Raw genomic sequence first — 23,155 nt, forward strand, 5'->3', positions numbered from 1 at the left:
TTCTACATCTAACAAAGACTTTACATCCAAGATAACATGCTGCATGCTCCCTACCAAAAAGACGTCAGTCCAGTCACATATTTCACTTGTATCTCATGCTATTGTACTTTTGACAATAAGTGCAGGTTTGGCACTGAGTCAAATGATTTTTGGAAATCAAGAAACTTGGCTGCAGATTCAGTATATTTTGACAGGAAATCCATCGGGTTCTGGAGCTGTGCTCACTTCTAACAATTTCAGCATTTTCTTAGCACCATTGGCACTTATTTCATTCACCTTTTCAGTGGTACGCATTAAATTGGGGCAATTTTCCCGGGTTTTTCTTTGTAAAAGAACATTTGAAAGTGGAGTTAAGCATTCCAGCTTTTCCTTCACTACCCTGAATTTCAGTTCCTGTATCATTCGTTTGGGAGGTTTAGGTTCCATATTCAGGATGTTTACAAATGATTCATCAGGGTTTGGGTAAATGTATTTCACAAAGTATTACACATAATTACAAATGCTCTGTGGGCTCCTTGTGTTACATGACAAACATCTTTGGGGCAGTCAGATTCGGCCCTTACACATTTGAGCATCTCCCTGCCAATGTTCGCTAGGGCAGCAGTGATACAATTCTGTATTTCAATCAGTATTATTGGCAAAGCTGGTACTCAAAAACATTGGCTTTCAACTATAAAAAAAAAATAAATAAATAAATAAATAAATTCTAAATGCCTAAAGAAAAAGAATCGTGAAGTGTCAGATCAGCAGACCTATGGGACCATCTGCAGAGAGCCAAATCATCCAGAGCACAGTGCCCAAACCCCTGGTTTGGAAGTTCCTTGTTAAGATGGCAATGCCCCAGTTCTTTCCAAAGAGGCAGAGCTCCAATTTTGTTGGGACATGATGTTCGGGATATCAGCTGTCAGTTAAAGAAACAAACAACCACTCTTGCAGTGTTCTAGGTACACTGTACATCAACATGTACTATAAATTGTATAAAGAGAATTTAATATGTATATGCTGTTATTACACAATTATTCTATAGTTATTAGCAGTTTGTCAATGAAAAATACTATATTTGTTTCCAATCAAATATTTTAACTTTGTTCCTAGTTTTAAAAACTGATCTGGTTTGACGTATTAAATTGTTCGCTGTCTTAGTTAACGCTGATGAAATAACTGTCTCAGTAGAAGTGGCCTCAGTCAGTGCAAACAGCTTTTATAGCACAGCTATTGCAGTCAACAGGCAACAGTGTCAGTGTACTTGTAAACAAAAACAGACTTAACACACACAGCTAGAGATCACAGAAGTGCTTTATGTAATTGAATTTGAAATTGTTTAAATTTGTTGATATATTTGATGAAACTACTCTTTGGGCACTGTATTGAAAGCTTAAGGTTAGTAACTAAAGGAAACAGGTGAATATTGGTCCAAACCTAAACCTTTTTATAACTTCTGTTGAAACAGATACACCCATCAGCCACGGTGCTGTGAATTCTTAGAGTGAACAACTAATATCAAACTACTTTCTGCAAGATAGAGCAGCAGCACTGTGAAATAAATTTTGATGATGAGAGGGTGATACAGAGGCTGATATCCATTGGTGGCTGTCAGTACAATATGGAATAGTATTCTTCAGCAGAGAAATATGCGTGAAAAAGGGTCCAGGGGTTGTAAAGGAGCAAGCTTTGAAGTGCTCATCATAGTGAGAGTGTTATTTTAGATATTCTGTTGAGGAAGTGTGAATGTTGAATCAGAACAAGCAACTCCCTGTTCCTAAAAATTCTTTGTTAAATTGACTGTTATACTGCATATAAGATCTATGAAGTGTGTGTTTTTGGACAGTTTACTAATGTCCAGAGATGCTTTTGTACGGCCATAAACCAAAACCCAAAACCAGGAAGATTGATATTCAAAGGGTGATCGTTTTTTTAAATTGTGAATGGAAATGAAATTATTTGCACAGTAAATGATTCCATCTAAGGTTCTCCTCAGGAATATACATTTCCTTTTGCTATCAGAGTGTTAAGAATTTAAGTACAGTGTGAAGCCGTCACCAACCTCATTGTCGTTTGCACTGAACAAATTTCTTTTAATAGTCCTGTTTAGAGTGGTATGGCCTTGTCTTCCACTGATTTGAGAAGTGTCCCATCTATCTGTTCTTTAAAATGAAAGTGAAAAAAGACATTACTACTTATTAAACTGTGAGATGGCAACAGATGGACAGAAAAGTGAAATATTATCATCCTAACCAGTGGTTGACTTGCTGTGAGGTGATTTGAGGGGGAGATTTATCAGGAAATTATGTTTGACCCCTAGCTGTTGGTCTGCTATCATGCATTTATTGGGGAAGTGGGTTTTCTATTAAGATTTTATTGAAGTTTTCGTTTTAAGTTTTTTATTTGTTTGTTACCTGTATGTAATAACTCTTCAAGTACTAATTTTTTTCATTCCGTTTTTCCAGCACCCAAGAGTACGTTATGCTGCATGTAATGCAATTGGGCAAATGTCAACTGATTTTGCTCCAACTTTTGAGAAGAAATTCCATGACAAAGTTGTACCAGGTCTTCTGATGGTTCTGGAAGACAATGAAAACCCACGCGTGCAAGCACATGCAGGTTAATAAGCATTTCCATTTAAAAAATTTTCATTATTATTCACTGTTGGTTACTATTTACAACTAACATAAGATTTTTCCAAAAACAATTGATTTTCAAACATTTGGTGTAAGAACAGTGCTGCACAAATACTGAATAGGTCTTTTAATAAAATGTCATCAGCTAACAACTGAATGATTTTCATTTATCTTGACCACCGTAAATAACTGTTTGTCCAGATGCAAATTACAAAATTTCTCAAGCAAATGTTCTGTAGCCATCAGGGGGACATAAATCAGCATGATTGCCTTTGTTATAGCTTTGCTTTTTACAAAGATATGAACAGTGGTATGACCTTTTTTTTATGGCACCCTGTATTTTTTATTTGGTAATTCATTTCCTTTCCTAAAGACCTATTCAAAAATGTATCACAGTGTACCATTCACTGAAACACAACATTATTAATTACATAACACAACATTGACTTTGAGCCTGGGATGACAAACTTGTCCACTTGGAGTTGTCAGAAAACAAGTAAAAACATAACACAAAGTAAAAACATTACACAAAATTGACTTTGACTCTCCTGTACCATTACCCAGGAGTAGAACATCCAGAGGTGCTCATAGTGGTGACCCTGGACACCGATACACTGGTGCACTCGTTGAATGAAAGAACTATTTACTGCTTACAGTGTTGCCTGCTGAAGAGAATTACAAGTAAGCACAGTACGTTCTTGCATGCCCTGTGGAGTTGTTGGAATATCGCGATAGATGTCTTTAATGCATCGCCAAAGAAAAAAGTCAAGAGGATTTAAATCAGGAGACATAGCAGGCCAAGTAACTGTTCCTCCTCAACCAATCCATCTGGCAGGATACCTTCAGTTCAGAACACGACATGCACACAGGGCATTATGTGCTGGACATTCATCATGTTGATACCACATAAGTGTTCTGGTTCTTAGTGGCACTTCATCCAAAAGAGGAGGAAGAATTCATCCGAGGAAGTTGGCATACGCTGTGCTGTTTAGACTACCATTGATGAAATAAGGGCCAATAATTGTAGTACCAAGCATCCCACACCAGACATGAACTCTCTATTGACTCTGATGTTCCAACTGTCTAAGCCGTCGTGGGGTGTTGCTGGACCAATAATGCTTGTTCTTTGTATCTACCTGTCCTTTGTTTGAGACGGGACATTCATCGGTAAATAGAACATTGGAGAAGTAGTTTGGAATGGCAAGGATTTGCTGGGGTGCCCACTGACAGATATGTATACGATTGTGGAAATCATTCCCATGCAATTCTTGATGTCGGTGTACATATTAAGGATGGAACTGGTGACATGTAAGAATGCGATGTACACTGGTTTTAGGAATGCCAATCTCGTGTTCAAGCTGTCGTGTGCTCACATGTGGATTCATAGCAATGGAAGCAAGAACAGTAACTTCAGCAGCTTTGTCTGTGCAAGTGCTATGACAATTGTGTTATCGTGGGTTGAAACTTCCCGTTTCCTGAAGTGTCGCAACAAAATGAGAAAACATCCGTCAGGCAGGTGGGTTCTTGTCAGGATATCACTCTCTGTACAGTTCTGCTGCTTGCGTAGCATTTCGCCAACCTTCAACATCACAACAACAACAACAACAATAACAAAAGAAACATTGTGTCGATGCTGTTTTTTAGGAAGGACAGCCTTTACTGTATGCCTACTCTACACAACAGTATTTAAAAAGACTAAACTACTGTTCTAAATGTACCCGTACATAAGAAATTCCCCATAGATGAGTAGCATTTCTACCGTCTCTTCCTTGGTGTACGTTCTACTCACACAACTCTTCAACAGGTGATGATTGATGGAATGATAGGTGTGCATTCTACTTATGTTTACACCTGTCCTCTGTCAACATCAGCACATGTATGTATTCCATTACCTGGAGTACCTCCACCAAGTGCTGGGAGCGTCAACATCAATGTTGTGTTCTGTAATTAATAATGCTGTGTTTCAGTGAATGGTACTCTGTGATGTATTTTTGAATAGGTCTTTAGGAGAGAAAATGAATTAGCGAATAAAAAATACAGGGTGCCATTTAAAAGAGTCATATCACTGTTCTCATCTTTGTAGAAAACAAAGCTACAATGAAGGCAATCATGCTGATTGATGTCCCCCTGAAGGCTTGAAACAATTTGTAATTTGCATATGGGCAAACAGTTATTTAGGGTGGTCAAGATAAATGGGACACACTGTATATCTCCCCCCCCCCCCACCCCCCCCCCCCACCCCCTCAGAAAGTGTGTTGGTTTTGTTCAGGATTCCAAAATGCCGCATTATTCACCATTCTTTTGGCTACAAAAACCCAATTTTTCATTATAAGATGCAAAATCCAGGCTGTAGGGTGGATGAGGAAGAACAGTCAATGAAATTTTTTGAGCTCCTAATTTCCTGAGTGTGGCACAGCTGTGTTCAGCCCACTGGCATCCAGGAGATTGCACAGGTTTGCGTGACCTTGTTGCGATAATGACAGATGCTTCACCTGACAGATCTCCATAGACGGTCTGCAAACACGCTTGAATATCTGTGATGCTCTGTTTTCCACCAAAAGAAACTCAAGAGCAGCTACCTGCTTGGAAAGCATCTCCGTTACAGACACCATTTTGACGGCTATGTATAGTGCAGTCAACTACTGGAACTCTGTGAAACTATAGAGGTTGAAGTGGGAATATTCTATGATAATTCCAAAACATATTCTGCATTTTTTCAACTGTAATTGGCCTATAAAAATGCATTGCATTACTTATTAAATGCTTCTTGTATGTATTGTGAAGAGATTAACAGAATTGACATATTAAGACAGCTAGAATAAAGCTGTATCTCATAGAATCTGACAGTGGTAACATTTTATATATGCTGAAGTGGTCAGTTTTAAAATACATAAAATAAGGAAAAGAATCAAAGTAGGTAGACAGGGACTGTGGTGTATCAAAAGTGACATAGCCAATAAGCCGATAAAAATATCAAAAAACCATTGGTGATTGGAGCACAAGGTGTTCATCCAGTATTGCAAGCTTTTCAAATGATTGGTACATACAGTTCTGTCTCCCTTCCAGAATGTACAGATAATGCCCTTTACGTTCAACGTGGAGGGTATGCACTCCTCTGTTAATCGGAAGCATGGTATGCCCTTCTTTCAACAGATGGCAACCTAGGGCCGTATTATTTTTGTATGTGTGTTCCCTGAATCTTGTGATAGGAAGTTAAAAGTATGGTCATCTGTACGAACTAGTCATTTGGATTTTGGGTGAGATTAAAGTTTTATAGACAGGAAATTATATAGCTGAATAGTATGTTTTTCTAAATTTGGACCACTATACAGCAGCGATTCCGTGTGGTGTAAATTCAACATGTCTTTAGTAGGTTTCTGGTGGTATGTTGAACCAGATGCGTAAGCGCAGATCACACAACTCTCATAAATTACATGTTGCTGGTGTGTATGTGCAGAGCTGTTGCCTGATTGTGTTCCATTGGGTTTGGAGCAGACAAATTTGGTGGACAAGACATGAACTTGAGTTCACTATCGTGCTAATCAAACAATTGTAGTGTGATTCTGGCCTTGTCCCACTAACGGTTATCCTGCTGGAAGGTGCCATCATCATCATGCAAGACATCAAGCATGAGCGGATTTAGGTGGTCTGCTATAATGTTAACAAGGTCCACAGCCGTTGTGGTGTATTCGGTACCTACCACAAGTCCCATATAATTCCAGGTGAATAATACTGACCCTATACTGCCACCACCAAACTCCTTCCTTGGTTTGGTTTTGTGGCTCAAGCAGCAGTTTACCTAGGTGACTTTGTGACACAGCCATTGATATAGTCTAACAAGAAATACAATAAACAAAAATCATATGAAAAGAATAATTGGAAATGCATTCATGCATGCCCGTGATACGGAGAATGAAGTAGAGCAGATGCAAACGGGGAAGCTTTCTAGTGACAAAAATGACTGCATCAATGTAAGCACAGGTAATATAAAAGCAATGGATCTAGTGTAACAACTGTATATGAAATAATGTCCACATCAAATCAGTCTCATGCTCACTCTCCAGAGGACCAGTTCTCATAAACTGCCCTTCTTGTGACTATCTAATAGTGTGTAGTTTGGCATGCTCAATTGTTTCAGGATACAGCAATCAGTCTAGTGCAAGAGTATACTCAGTATTTTATGAACAGCGATCTTCAACAATTTTTAACTCATCATTTTGAACTTAGCTTTTCGTGTATCAAAAGTTCTTAATTGGAAAATGCTATTCATGGCATCCCTTATACGGTTAAAAATCAGTATATTAAGGAGGTAATAAGGTATCACATTGTTCAGAATTAATGTACTGTATGTGTACTTACAAATCACAATTAAAGTATCTTTGTATCTTGTGTTCCAGGTGCTGCGCTTGTCAATTTTAGTGAAGACTGTCCCCAAAAATATTTTAACACAATATCTTGATGCAAATAATGGAAAAACTGGAAGCTGTACTTAGTGCAAAATTCAAGGAGGTTGGTATCATTTGTTTGGTTTTTGGATATATAATCTTTCTATGGCAGTAACATAGCCTTTAAATTTACAAAGGTTCCTTTATTTGTAGATTTAATAATATTTAGTAGATGAGTCAGTCCATTTCCTGCCTTGAAAATGTTGATGGCATCTTCACTGCCTAAATCCATATTGAATTTGAATGTAGAAAATTGTTGCATCTACATTGCTGCTCTGCAAATCACACTCACGTGCCTGGCAGAGAGTTCATTGAATGACCTTCACACTAATTCTCCAGTATTCCACTCTTCAAAAGTATGCAGAAAAAACAGAATGCTATATTTTTCTGTGTGAGTTCAGATTTTCATTATTTTATTATGACGATAGCTTGTCCCTTTGTAGGTCTGCGTTAACAGAATATTTTTGCATTCAGAGGAGAAAGTTTGTAATTGAAATTTCGTGAGAAGATACTGTCGCGATGAAAAACACTTGTGTTTTAATGATTTCCACCCCAAATCCCGTATCATGTCCATGACACTCTCTCCCCTATTCCTCAGTAATACAAAATGTGCTGCTCTTCTTTGAACTTCCTCAGTATAATTAGTTAATCCCATCTAGTAAGGATCCCACACTGCGCAGCAATACTCCACAAGAGGACATTAAAGTGTAGTGTAGGCAGTCTCTTTAGCAGATCTATTGCATCTTCTAAGTGTTCTGGCCTTTATACACAGTCGTTGGTTCGCCTTCCCCCACATCATTTTCTCTGTGTGCTTTCCAGTTTGTTGTTTGTAATTGTAATTCCTAGGTATTTAGTTGAATGTACAGCCTTCAGATTTGATTGATTTATCTTGTAACCAAAGATAAACAGATTCCTTTCAGCAGTCATGTGGATGACCTCACACATTTCATAATTTAGAGTCAATTGCCAACTTTCACACCATACAGGTATCTCAGTTGTTGTGTAATTGGTTTTGATCTTTTGATGATTTTTACTAGACGATGAATGACATCATTATCTCCATATCAGGTTGTCTCTTAAATCATTTATATAGGCTAAGGACCTATAACAGGTTGTCTCTTAAATCATTTATATAGGCTAAGGACCTATAACACTACCTTGGGGAACACCAGCAGTCACTTCTGTTTTACTTGATTATTTTCCGTCAGTTACTCCAAGCTGTGACCAATGTGACAGGAAATCATGAAGCCAGCTGTTTAACTGAGACGATGTTCCTAAGCACACAATTTGATTACAAGCAACTTACGAGCTACAGTGTCAAAACTCCTGTGGAAATATAGAATCAGTTTGAAATCCATTCACGATAGCACTCATCGTTTTTGTGTGTGTGTGTGTGGGGGGGGGGGGGGGGGGTGTCCCTAGACTGACACACTACTTAAACTAACTTATGCCAAGATCAACCACACACACACACACACACACACACACACACACACACACACACACACACACACACACACACACACACACACACCCTCCTGAGGGAGGACTCAGACCTCCGGTGGGAGGGGCCGCGCAGTCAGTGACATCTGTGAGTAAAGAGGTAGTTTTTCGTAAGAATGTCCTTTCCTAAATCTGGTTTGACTGTTATGTCAATAGACCATTCTCTTTAAGGTAATTCATTATGTTCGAACACAGTATATGTTCCGAAATCCTGCTGCATATTGATGTTAATGACAGCGACTTGCAATTTAGTGGATTACTCCTATTTCCTTTCTTCAGTATTGATATAACCTGTGAAAATTTTCAGTTTTTGGGTATGGATCTTTCGTCTTGTTAGCGGTTGTGGGTGAGTAAGTATGGAGCTATTCAATCGACGTACTCAGAAAAGGACCTAAGTTGTTGATAAGAGTTATGGGATATTTTCATCATCTTCTTTGCTGAAGGAATAACTAGAAAAATATAATCCAGTTTAAAAGGTAATGTTCACATAAGATCAGATGTCCTTGTTGTGGAATCAGTAGTTCAAGTATTTCTTGAATGTTATGTTGTTCTTGTTGTGCTGTGTGACTTCTTAAGTCCCTTGAGTATAGCAAAACGCATGTTACTTGAGGTTATAATGTTTGTTTTGCCTGTAATGCACTTTAAACTTGATGTGAGGAATTAGTGATGCCAGTTGAAAATAACATCTTAGACTTGTAGATTGAATTTTCTGAGGCAGAGGATCGTGTATGCCACCAACCTTCGTGTGATGTCGACTGCATGTTTTGAGCTGTAGACCTACACCTTTCATCCATTGATGTAATTCCAGTTTTAGTCTTGTCATAATGTTATGAACAAATATGGTGTGCACCATAAAAAACTGGTGCACTAAATCAGTGGGATTCCTTTTAAAACAAGCAGCAAGTATTTTTCTTCCATCCAACATCTGGCGAGCAGTTCGCAAGACATGTGAAATACACCACATTGTCTCATCTGAAAGTCCAGGCCTAAAATTGTCTGTTTTCCAATACTATACTGTGCACATCCTTAGTGTTTTAATATGTAGTTCTGATTTTGGTACACCATTCATATGAATTGTATTTAATACAATTATGTCCCAAAATGAAATATTGTTAGGATTTTGACCATTAAAAATCAGTATAAAGTTCCATTTAAACTACCTCCATTGTTGAATAAATTTTGCCTGCGTCAAATTTTCTGTCAGTAAAATGTTCCCAACAAAGACCAGTACAGAGTGGCTATTCCAGTTGATCCATTTGAGCAAAAACCAATGTGGCTATATTTAAAAGCCACATAAACAAAACTATTTTACGGCCCAAGTGGGAGTTTATGTTATAGTACTCTGGTACCAACATAACAAAACCAATATTTTTTTCTATTGATACAACTAATTAACCACTAGACGCCATGAGAGGCCTGCCGGTATAAAAGGCGGTTAGGAGTATTGTGTTCTCAGTAGAGAGAAGCAGTAATAGCAGAATGAATTACTTGGAAGAGGTCAGGACTTCGAATGTGGACTAGTCATTGGATGTGACCTGAGTATTCAACCCTTCTAAAGCTACCCAAGTTGACTTTTGCTGATGTGACTGTAAAGTGGATATGGGAAGGAACACCCATAGCACAACAAAGGCCAGGTAGATGTCATGTATTGATGGACGGGAACTGTAGAGAATTGCGAAGGATGTTTGTTAAAAATTGCGTGAAATCAGTGGAAGGAATGGCTCATGAGTTCCAAAATGCTACCAGCAGCCCAGCTTTGCAAGGTGCTGTGCATGGAGAATGAAAAAGAATGGGGGCACAGCGGTCAAGCACCTCCTTGTAAGTCACATATTTCAGTGGTCAGTGCTAAGCAGTGCTTTAGGTTTTTTAAAGAGTGGAGCAGCTGGACAGTGTATGACTGAAAATCGGTAATTTAATCCAGTGGGAGGGTTTGGGTTTGTGGTTTTGGCAAATGTCAGGAGAATGTTTCGTGCCGTAAAGTATAGGACCAACGAGTGAATATTGAGGAGTTGGAGTAATTTTTGTGGTTAGGGTGTGATTCCCCTTATTGCACTTAAATTTTACATGCAGAAGGGCAGTTTCATATTTTGCAGCATTGTGTACTGAGTACAATACACAAACAGTTTGGAGATGGTGATTTTTTTGTATCATGTCAGTGCACTCTGTCATAAAAGGGCCTCTGTAAGGCAGTGGTTTGTGGACAATGGACTGGGCTGCCCAGAATCACAACCTAAATAAAAAAAAAAAAAAGTCTGGGATGAATTAGAAAGTCTACTACACTCCATACTCCAGTGTTCAGCATCAGAACTTCCCTGGTTCCAGCTAATCAGGAAGAATGGGCTGCCTTTCCTCTACAGATACCTCACTAACTCATTGAAAGAGTCTGGAGTTCGATCCATCATAAAGGCGAAGGATGGACACACTCCATTTTCATGTCCGCTAATAGATATTGGGATATTCTTAAACAGAAAGAAAATAATTGTATTATTTTCTCTTTCTTCTACTCCCATCACAGTTGGTTCAGGATTTCCTCTTTGGGAATAGTGCTAGAGAAACAGTAAGTGTCCACCATCAAACACAATCTGGTTTAAAGAGCTGATTTTTGAAATAGGTGAAAACCTCAATAATTCTGAAATTACATTTATTAATCTTCTGGTCTATTTGTTCTAAATTTAGGAATGTTAGTGACTTACAAATTACCTGCCTTGTGGATATTTATTTGCACATACTATTGCAAAATTCCTGTGGATGCACCTGCTGAGCTGCTTAACCTTGTAAATCTGTGGCACTCTGTTAGTCTAAAGGTAGGCTACTTCTTTCCTAAGGTTCAGATGCTTCACATTTAATATACGAGGGTTGGAACTTAAATGGTGGCCTATTTATTCACAACCGATACAAAAGAGTTGTGTGTTTGCACCTGTTACTGACCTTCAAAATAGTCACCAGCATTGTGTAGAACGCATTGCTAGCAATGTGGAAGGCATAGTATACCATCAGCAGAGCCTATTCTGTTGATGGCGCGAATGGAGTGGTCTAAGTTATGGTGATTCTCGTGTACAACTGTGATGGTGTTATCCTAACGCATTAAGTTCCTCCACAGCAGACCATCAATGCACAGTATTACTGTTTGTTTTTGGAGCATCACATGCGACCAGCTTTGCGAAAGAAGCGGTGACGCTTTCTGTGCAACCCACCCATCATTTTGCAAGACAATGCACGGGTGCATACAGCACAAGCTGTGGCTGATCTGTTTGGTCGTTGGGACTGGGAAGTACTGTCCCATCCACCATACTCCCCGAACTTGAGTCCTTGTAACTTTGATTTGATTCCGAACATGAAGGAACCACTTCATGGCATTTGCTTCAGAACTGTTCCAGAGATCCGGCAGGCAGTAGACCGCTCCATTTGCTCCATCAACAGAACAGGCTCTTCTAACAGTATAGTACGTCTTCCACATCGCTATCAGCGGGTTCTACACAAAGCTGGTGACTACTATGAAGGTGCAAACATGTAACTCTTTTGTATTGGTTGTGACTATATAGTTGCCACTATTTAAGTTCCGACCCTCATAAAAAGAGTAAAATAGTTCTGGCAACTAATCAGAACACTTTATACGTACTAGGTTGAACATAGATGCCCAACTACCAATGATTAAGTTATAATGAAATAGTTTATTGTGTCATTAATCTTTCACTAAACTGCGGACTGGTGGCCAACACAAGTTGTTATGATGAATTGACAGAATACTTGAAGCCCCCCGATGCAATGGATAGCAACTCACTTTATAAATTAAATACTTCAGTAAATTACCTGGAAAGTGCCAGCCTGTGTTCAGCTATAATACTGCTGAATTGTTGTTGTTGTTGTTGTTGTTGCTGTTGCTGTTGCTGTTGCTGTTGTGGTCGTGGTGGTCTTCAGTCCAGAGACTGGTTTGATGCAGCTCTCCATGCTACTCTATCTTGTGCAAGTCTTGTTTTTTCCGAATAACTACTGCAACCTACATCCTTCTGAATCTGCTCAGTGTATGTATCTCTTGGTCTTCATATACGATTTTTATCCTCGACGCTTCCCACCAGTACTAAATTGGTGATCTGTTGATGCCTCAGAACATGTCCTACCAACCGATCCCTTCTTCTAATCAAGTTGTGCCACAATGTGCTCTTCTTCCCAGTTCTATTCAGAACCACCTCATTAGTTATGTGATCTACCCATCTAATTTTCAGCATTCTTCTGTAGTACCACATTTCAAAAGCTTCTATTCTCTCCTTTCCTACACTATCATCCATGTTTCACTTCCATACATGGCTACACTCAATACAAATACTTTCAGAAAAGACTTCCTGGTCTTATATCTATACTTGATGTTAACAAATTTCTCTTCTTCAGTAATGGTTACCTTGCCATTGCCAGTCTGTATTTTATATCCTCTCTATTCCAACCATCATGAGTTATTTTGATCCCCAAATAGCAAAACTCATTTACTACTTTAACCCTAGGACACCTAAGGGGGGGGGGGAGGGGGGGTTCGTTGAACCCACAATTTTTTTTATGTCCCCTGCTTTTGCCCAAGTAAATTTCATACTACATATTCCCTTTGAGTTATTGTTTGTTGGCTATTTTATGAAACGTTAGTGTCAATATATTTTATAGAAAATTCCTGCTTTGAAAGAAAAAATAAACTTATTATGGGTCCAACCCCCCCCCCCCCCTCCCCCCCTCCAAGGCTTCCATGCTATAGAAAATTTCCCTTGGTAGGATTTTGTATTTCTCATCTCTACATCAAAGCAAGTTAGTTTCTTGTTGGTCGATATTCTTGATATTCACAACAATCGGTTTACTTTCAGAGGAAGTGATTGTTGATGTTATTTATCTTGTAAACTTGCAGTGAGTTAGTGCAGTTCCCAACACGTAGGCCTCCAGTAACTTTGATGTCCTACACAGCAAAAGCGAAAGCAAGTAAAAGCTTAGTGATGTTGTCAACAATACACCAAGATAAAGGCACTGTTGGAGGAGAGAACAGTAAAACCAAGATAAATGCATATTATAATTCCACTAAAGGTGGAATTGATACCATCATTCAAATGGTGCATATGTACACCTGCAAGAGGGGAACAGTGAGATGGCCTCTATCTGTATTTTACTCTCTCACCGACATTTGTGCTATCAGTGCAACCACCATATTTATCCAGCAACATCCAAGATGAAATGAAAAGAAACACAACAAATGGAAACTTTTATCTTCTGCAAGCTGGGATGGAACTAGAGAAATTGCAGGTAGAAGAAAGAAGTGCCAATGCAAGAGGGTTATCTAACCAAATTGTTCAATCAATGTTGACTATTCTGCAAAAGAAAATCAAAGAAGTGACAATAGAAGCACGTCAGCCTCCTGCAGGGAAAGGTCGGTGCCATATTTGTGTAAGAGAAGCTAAAACAAAGAAGCAGAAGCACAACAATCTAAGTAAATGAAAACAGTATTGTGGACAGTGTCATAAACACACACATTCAGAAAAAATTGTAAAGTGTCTCTCTTGCCGTGAAGTTGAGGACTCAGAATAGTCTACTGTATATGAACACATCTGTATTTTGTATTGTAATATGTCAATGTTTTATTCACTCAATCCATTATTTATAACAATTAACGACATTTATAAACCGATGCCTTAGTTAAAATACATAAACCATTTTGAAAGTTGTAATTTTTCGTCGGTAAACTTATTTAATACCTGCAGGCTCGCCGAACCCCCCCCCCCCCCCCCCCCCTTAGGCATCCAAGTTAGAAAAAAAGGCTTGGGTGTCCTAGGGTTAAGTGTCTTACTTCCTAATCTAATTCTCTCAGCATCATCTGATTTAATTCGACTACCTTCCATTATCCTCGTTTTGCTTTTGTTGATGTTCATCTGATATCCTCCTTTCAAGACACTGTCTATTCTGTTCAACAGCTCTTCCAAGTCCTTTGCTGTGTCTGACAGAATTACAATGTCATCGCCGAACCTGAAAAGTTTTATTTCTTGCTCAATATACAGATTGACTAACATAGGGGGTCGGCTACAACCCTGTCTCACTCCCTTCTCAACCACTGCTTCCCTTTCATGCCCCTCGACTCTTATAACTACCGCCTGGTTTCTGTAGAAATTGTAAATAGCCTTTCCCTACCTGTGTTTGACCATCTTCAGAATTTGAAAGAGAGTATTCCAGTCAACGATGTCAAAAACTTTCTCTAAGTCTACAAATGCTAGAAACGTATGTTTGCCTTTCTCAACCTATCTCAAGTGCTATAGAGCAGTAGCAGCTTTAGTCAAGTTTCATTTGTTATTATGTTTCAAGTGGTCTGTGTTTTTATTAACATTAATTTGTGACCTGTCAGTGTTAATGAAATGATATGCTTATCTTAATATTTTACTTAATGAAAATTTGGTATTTATTAAAGTGACTTGTTTGATTATAGCTTGTGGAGAAAGGGACCAAATTGGTTCTTGAGCAAATAGTGACAACTATAGCATCAGTTGCAGATACGTCAGAGGAACAGTTTGTTGCTTATTATGATCGTCTAATGCCGTGCCTGAAGTATATAATACAGAATGCTAATTCTGAGGAGCTGAAGACACTCAGAGGCAAAGCCATTGAATGTGTAAGCTTAATTGGGTTAGCTGTTGGACCTGAAAAGGTAAGCTACTGATACAATAATACTACTTGCCTACTAAGTATAGTTAGTTCATGTTTACACAGTTAAATGATTACCAACACTGGGTTTAAGAATCACAAAAGGATGCTGTTTACAAGGAAAAGACCTGTAGACAGCAGAAGCGTTCAAGATCATCATGTGACGGTAAGAAAAATTTTGAAAGCAAATTTGAAATTGCAGAATATTTTTAAGTGAAGATGTCGACTGTGACCTTAATCTGTTTGTTGTGAACTGTATATTAAATCTGGAAAAAAGCAGAAAGACAAGAAATTGAGGCGTGGGACCAGGGTCAGTTGAAAGAATCAGTGGTAGCTGAGAGATGCAAAGGGAGCACTGGAGTTCTAGGAAACAGTTGACTGAAACAAGAGAAAGGAATGCAAAAGAAGACAATAGCTAAATTTGAGAGATGAAATAGTGAAGGATCAAATGGACAAAAAGTGAAGGCTAGTAGAAATCTTTGGCTAGCACTTGATACGATGATGACAAAAGGCAACTAAATGCAAATGAAGCAGGCATAAAGGAATAAAAATCTCAAAAAAGAGAGATTGATAAAGTATAAAATGATGAATCAGGAATGGATAGAGGAGAAATGCGAAGGTACTTAAGAAATTCCAAACATTTTCCCCCCCACCCAACTTGTGGTCAGCATTCAACAAATACCCTCACTTCTGTCATACCCCTGGCCTTTAATTTCCCGTTGTCCAATACCGTGTTGTTCACTTTGTGTTTTAATCTGTGGCTGTAATTTTGGGATGTCCTTCACACCACCATCATCATCATCATCATCATCTCAATAAGTAGGACCATGCTCACGTAGTTCATTACTGTCAAAAATGGAAACCCACACAGCTTATAATGTGAACATCCTTCAGCTATAAAATGTTCCCAACACAGAAATTTGTATGTATACTCATACTCATCTGTCATTACCATTCAATTATGCCTTATTACATTATAATTAGGTAAATTGTAATTGTTAAATCACTGTATTAATGCTTGTATTGTTATGGGAGTTGAGCATATAAAATAACAAGTGAAAATTTGCATATGGAATTTCTCCTAGAGATACTGAAAAATAAGATTTCTTAAGAGCTGCAACATAAGAAATGTCAGTAGTGATTTAATTTTCACACTTTGGATTACAGTGAAATTGCCAGAATAATTTTACATTTCAGTTACTCTTAAGTCTTCATCACTCAACAAAGAAACCACTTAAAAGGGCATTAATCCCATGTACAATATGTTTGCATGATAAATTGAAGAAAAGGAAGCCTTATCCATTAAAAATGAACTTCCACATTTTTTTTTTTCAAATGTAGATTGGTGTACTTGTATTTATGTACATAAAGAGACGAAAACTTCCTTTTCAACAAAAGCCAGCATTAATTACAATGTTAAAAATAATTACAGCATTAAACTCTTCGAGTTGGCAAGAAAATATTTGCCACCATCTTCTTTCAGCTGTTTGTTGAATAAAGAGGCCTTTCCATACTGGCACTCTGAAACTAAATGTTGTGCAGTACACATGAAGGGAAAAAATTGTGCATTGTCATCCAAAGTATTTACATTCATTCTCCAAAAATGATTTAATAAAATGATCCCCCAAAAATACATTTAAATTGGAGAAAAAAATTCTGTTGCAGCTAACATAGTGGCAAGCAATTTTCAATTTCAATGAAAATCAGGCATTTTGCAATGTACATACTTCAAAGCCAGCATAAATTACAATGTTAAAAATAATTACAGCATTAAACTCTTCGAATTGGCAAGAAAATATTTGCCACCATCTTCTTTCAGCTGTTTGTTGAATAAAGAGGCCTTTCCATACTGGCACTCTGAAACTAAATGTTCTGCAGTACACATGAAGGGAAAAAATTGTGCATTGTCATCCAAAGTATTTACATTCATTCTCCAAAAATGATTTAATAAAATGATCCCCCAAAAATAATTTAATAGAATGATGACTAGAATATTTCATATAGGCAGAAATGTATTGTCAAATAGGTAGAAATTGTGCTGAAGATCATGATTGAAGATTCATCACATCAAATGTTGGACTAGATTGAATGATACATTTAAATTGAAGAAAAAAATTCTGTTGCAGCTAACATAGTGGTATGCAATTTTCAATTTCAATGAAAATCGGGTATTTTGCAATGTACATACTTCATGTTAGTGAGGAATATATGCTGAATGCAAAATAATATAAGAAAAATGGACATCACTGTTGCCTGATAACTGAAAAGTTCTGCTTTAGATGTGTGAAAAACATAAAAACACTACTGTACACTTCACTTTTTATAGTGGATGACTGCAGAAATTTATGCAATATTACTGAATGATTTAGATGGCAAAATTGGAGCGGGTGAAGAATAACTGGATAGTAAAAAACCCAGCTTCACATCTGGGGAACATTATATTGGCTTTTTCCTCACAATTGCACAGATCACCTGCACATCTGAGCAGGGAGATGAAATTCAGTCTGTGAAAGCAAAATGCAAAGAAACTGTGTGCATAGGTCGTCAGTTTCGTAACTGAAGAGAAAGGCAGTAATGAAAATTAACATTATACAGCTACGCACATGTCTGTTGCTGCCACGAATCCTGTGACATGTTGAAATGTTTTCTAAATGCTCTCTGTGGCATAGCAGTCATTGCAGTAGAAAACAGTTGTTTACCTTTAAGTGTGGAAAGTCATATGTTTCTGCCAAGTGAGTCACTTCAGGGCTATTAGTATGATGAAAACCCAGACTTCCAATAACCATGTGGATGTAAGTGAGCTGTGTGAAGCTCTGTGAAGCTCTGTGAACAGGATGAAACAGTATTTGAGCAAAGTCAGTGTTTTCTTTTCAGATTAATTTCTTTTAAGTGAATCAAAATCAAGGCACCAGTTTGAGATTTTGCATGTGACTTAAAAAGTCTAAATCATTGAGTTCATGCTAAGCTATGTACGGTTTTCAGCTAGTGATTATAATGTACTTATGACAGCAGAATGTTTCATTTCTGATTCTTGGTCACTCCTTCAGCGTAATTGAGTGAACCCCCAGTAAAGGAACATGTCCATGTAAGAAAAAACATAGCCCATAGAGAGGTTTTAAAAATGGGATTTACTATGATAAATTTAGCTCAGGCTGAATGAATAACTGCAAACTGTGTACTCTGAGACCATGCAGTCAGTTCCTGGACATACCATGAAATATGACCAAAGATTGTGTTATGTGTGGTCCCGCTCTTGCACTCAAATATCCAGTCTTGGCATAAATAATTTTAACCCTTTGACTGCTCTGGATGTGTTAACGTGCATTGCTACTATTATCCCGGGGTGCTAAAACATTTACTTACTTAGTGATTACATCCTGTGACAAACAACAAACAGGTTTTGATTAAAGCTGAATATCTCACAGTGAATACGGTACAAATTTGTGTGTGCGGTGCCACTATAGCCTCTTCACACAGCGTATAAAATGGCGTGCATGCTTGACCACACACAGGTGCACATGTGCACATCTAAATATAATCATTGCTCTGTTCTCAGCTTAAAGTAGAATTTCACTATGTTAGCTACATTTCATACACAGCAATCAGTTAACTGAAACAACCCATACACAAAGTCTGTGCAATGATTTCTAAATATTGTGGAATGCTTTACTTCATTGTATGCTGCACAGTAACTAAGATGAATAACTAAAAGAAATTCAGTCGTTTATTGAGCAAAGATATCGTACAATAAAATGCGAAAGAATCAAATCTTGCCAAATAGTTTTCTTAAAAGCCGATAGGTATTTCACTAGTGGCCCACATGTCCACTCGACAACATTGCTGACTGTTCGTAAACAGAATCGAGTGGAGAAGTTAATTCTGTGGTTCCCAATGACTGGTGAGGTATTAGAGAGCTGTCACTGATAGTCATTGTTTCCTTGAGTTATTACAGTTCCTAATATATGCAGGACAGCAGGTTCATTAGATAATCATGGAAGGACACCAGGTTTCTAACATCCTACTAAAAACTCTAGTAAAGGTGTGATTCTTATGTGTCAGACAATATTTGTGTATTTATGCAGTGTTTCATTTCTGGTGGAGATTCAAAGTGAAAAACTGAAGTTGTTTGAGTAACTGTGTTTATTTTCTGTTGGGGGCGGTGAAATCCAGAGCAGCAGACAAAATAGTCGTGCCCAGTGCTCCAGGAATATTCAGTGCAGAAGGTGATTACAAAGCCACACTTTTCACGGAATGCAGCAAGCATATTTGTAGGCATCAAAGGGTTAATAACTACTTCAAATACCTGCACTTCTGAAATATGGTGTCTCTGATTGGATTCCACTAACCAACCATTTGAGATAATTATACTTCATTGTCCCTTCTCCATACCTCTTCACTTTTTTGGGGGGTGGGTGGGAGGGGGGAGACTTTCCTTTGCCTTTCATCTGAACACTCTTAATTTCTGCAGAGCTAAGCTCAAGTCTCAATTATTGTGCATATCTTCTTACTAATGTACAATTTTATTTGTACTGATTACCTCTCCTGCCCTAGACTTTATTATCCACATTATAAAGATTGTTTTTTTCTCCTTCTCTGTTGGTAAAAGATTTAATCTATGCCTTTTTGTGTTTTTTGTCAATTTGATTTCGCTTTTCCTCATTCATTGTTGGCCAAGTAAGTTTTCAGTTTCCTACAATATTTACTTAATACATCCTTGCTGTAGAAACTTCTGTTTTGCAGTTTATGCGAGACGCCAGTGAAGTAATGGACCTACTTCTAAAAACTCAGACAACTGGTGAATTGGCAGATGATGATCCACAGACATCGTACCTGATATCTGCTTGGGCAAGAATATGCAAAATATTAGGTTAGTGTATGTCAATATTTTACTGTGATAGTTAATCCACTTGGAAAACTCATTTATTCTGTTGCAAGCTGCTGTAACCTTGTCATGTACCTTACCATTTTGTGTTCTTCATAATCTAGTAGATCCTTGTGTTAGAAAATGAATGTACACATTGTGTAGCATGAATAAAAAAGAACATACTCTGGAGAACATTCTCAGAGCAAAAGGACATTCCCTGAGAAAGTGCTCAGTTTTAAGTGAACAAAAATTCATAGACACATTGAGTTGCAGATGGGTACAATGAAAAAACTGTTACACGTAGCCAAAGCCATATTCAGAAAAGAAAGGAAAATGCACATACATCCACACAAGTAGGAACATCTCGCGCAAATCTCCGGCTGCTCAAGACAAAGGGGGGGAGGTTGCCTGGCAGAGACTAGAAGGTGGCAGAACAAGGCTGCCTGGCACAGTGTTGGGAGGCTGTAGGGGAGGAAAGGAGGGAAAATGGAGCTGAAAAGGAGAGGACCAGAGAGGGGAAAAGACTGGTGGGGGCAGTGGCAGTGGCAATGGGTGAGGGGAGGTGGTGGTAGGACAGAAGGGACAGAAATAGTTGAGTGTAGGGTTGAGGTCAGGATGCTTTTGGAAATGGAGAATGTGTTGTAGGAATAACTCCCATCTGTGCAGTTAAGAAAAGCTAGTGGTGGAGGAGAGGATTCGAGTGGCCCAGTTGTGAGACACACATAGCAGTCAGACATTTTATGTTCACTTACATTTTTGGCACAGGGTGGTCCTCTTCAACATTGGCTACAGTTTGGCAGACTGTTCATTCTGGTAGACATGTGGTTGATAGCCATATCAAAGTAAAAACCTGTGCCATTATTGCAGCAGAGCTGGTACATGACATGGCTGCTTTCACAGGAGGCCCAGCCTCCGGTGGTGTTAGAGAAGCTTGTGAAAGGACTGGAATAGGAAATGCACAGTGGGTGGGTGGATTCGGCAGGTCCCTGTGGCAGGGCCAAGACACCATTTTCTTATTCCTTCACAAGCTCAGCGTCTTCTCTCCATCTGCTTTACCTGGTCCCCCTCAACACAGCACACCAATTTTATAGATGCTGACCATCTGCTCTCTGATGCCTCCATGCACATCTATGTACACATCAAACCCACCAACCACACCTGCGTTTTGACAGCTGCCATCCACTCCACACCAAAAAATCGCTGCCATCAACCTGACCACCTTGGGACAGCGTATCTGCAATGACAAAAACTCCCTTACCCAGTACGGTGTAGACCTTCAGACAGGCACTACCCCACCATACCTAGTCCACCAACAGCTTTCCTGTGCCATATGCCCATACATGCCCAAACCTGCCACCATCCTTGAGAACCAGCTACAAAGGAGCACCCACTTCATCACCCAGTACACACCTGTTCTTTCTCACTACTTTTTCTCCTTCTTGACAAAGTTCTCGGTGTATGTTGCATGCCATGTCCAGCACGGAATATACGCGTAATCTTACATTTCGTTCATATTGCTTAAACAGACAAACTATTCGTGGTATAAATATGGAATGGGCATCAATGTGTTCTGGAAGAGGTGCACTAGGTTCAGATTTTAATTTCATGTGTGGCAACAAATTGACTGCAATATATAGGATGCTTATGAAAATTGATTTCGTGATATTACTGAATTTTCGAAACCTGGAATACTTTTTTGTTATTGAAGTTAGAGGAAAATGTTATGCAAACAAAACTTTAAAAATATGTCTACTCAAAACCATAACTCTGTCAGAGATTTCTAACATAAGATAATTTTAAGCAAGTATGACATATTATGGTCATCTTGGTGCGTAAAGTATTATGTAGTCGCCTGTGTGGTTTCGTTACGAGAAGTAGACCACTAGGTTTGTAATTAACCAGTTATTACTTTTTCTGATCCGCCTCCTTATTTCTATCATCTTAAATAGGACTGGTGTAGGATGAAAGAACCAAAGCAATATAGAAACAGTATCTCAGTATTTCAGCAATGTTGGGAGATAGTGTATGGATTCCTGAGATGTACTTCATTTGGAACTAGTTACTGATAAGGGTTCCTTTCAAAATTTCAAAACATTAAGACAGTATAATGTCATAAAGCAGCTATTTACAGTTGTAAACTACACACTTTAAACATGCAGCTGAATGCTTTGTTTCTGTGGTGTCAGTGGAAAACCTCCACTGACATCACTCTCATCCATATAGAAGATTGTTGAATCTTGCTGTCACTGTGGTTATTTAATAAAATAATCATCCCCCCCTCCCAAATTTTCCAGAACAGCTACCTTTTGTTATATTGAAGTCTGTTGTAGGCCCACATCAGGTGTTTGTAGATTCTGAAATGGTGTTAGTTACCATGGTGCAGTGTCATACTCTTCACTTCCTAAAAGTAAAACATTACATTGGTTCTCTCTTTGTATCTGGCATACATCACAGTTTCTTCATATCCTAGCATCATGTACATACCCACACCATGAGACATCAAATCTAGCAAACATTTTATTAAAATCAAATGTTGCCTGCACATTGATACTGGAAAAACTCTTTCAGTTCATATGTTCATCTCCATCTACAGAAGATTTCATCATTAATATGTGTGGGCAGTTGAGGTTCCCCACTTCACTTGTAAACTGACTCGTTGATTGCCACATGGCTTTTACTATTTCTAGTTCTCCTACGTTTCTAGGAAGTCAAATCCACAAAGGTGTTTTTCTGGTAACATGATGAAGAATGCCTGAAGATACCACTGATACAGTTGTCTGGCATATACCTGTCTTCTACTACACCAGTCTGAAAATGTGGGTCTGCTGAATAGTGCAGAAATGTTTTCATATTCAGTTCGTTTGAAAGGGTGCCCCATCGTCTTCTGTGATTTTCAGGAAGGAAGTGATTCAGGGGCCAAATAATGTTTTCATTATTTAACTTGTACAGTTTCTCTCTTCGGTTTTTCTTGGGGCTATGTATACCTACCTATTTTACCTTCAGAGCAACATAAATTTTTTACTTAAAAATTTGGGTAAAACCTCAACAGGACTTACAACAGCTCT

At 38.4% G+C, this 23,155-nt stretch overlaps 1 protein-coding gene across 1 annotated transcript in view; it reads left to right on the forward strand.

The window, feature by feature from the left end:
* The window catches only part of LOC126162845 (importin-5), a 164,262-nt gene that overhangs the window by 71,876 nt on the left and 69,231 nt on the right, over positions 1 to 23,155 (forward strand). The window contains 6 exon segments of the mRNA XM_049919608.1: positions 2,448 to 2,601; positions 7,016 to 7,047; positions 7,049 to 7,081; positions 7,083 to 7,127; positions 15,012 to 15,230; positions 19,967 to 20,093. Coding sequence (XP_049775565.1) covers positions 2,448 to 2,601; positions 7,016 to 7,047; positions 7,049 to 7,081; positions 7,083 to 7,127; positions 15,012 to 15,230; positions 19,967 to 20,093 — 610 coding nt within the window.

The sequence above is a fragment of the Schistocerca cancellata genome, chromosome 2 (assembly GCF_023864275.1).
Source record: "Schistocerca cancellata isolate TAMUIC-IGC-003103 chromosome 2, iqSchCanc2.1, whole genome shotgun sequence".
NCBI classification, from domain to species: domain Eukaryota; kingdom Metazoa; phylum Arthropoda; class Insecta; order Orthoptera; family Acrididae; genus Schistocerca; species Schistocerca cancellata.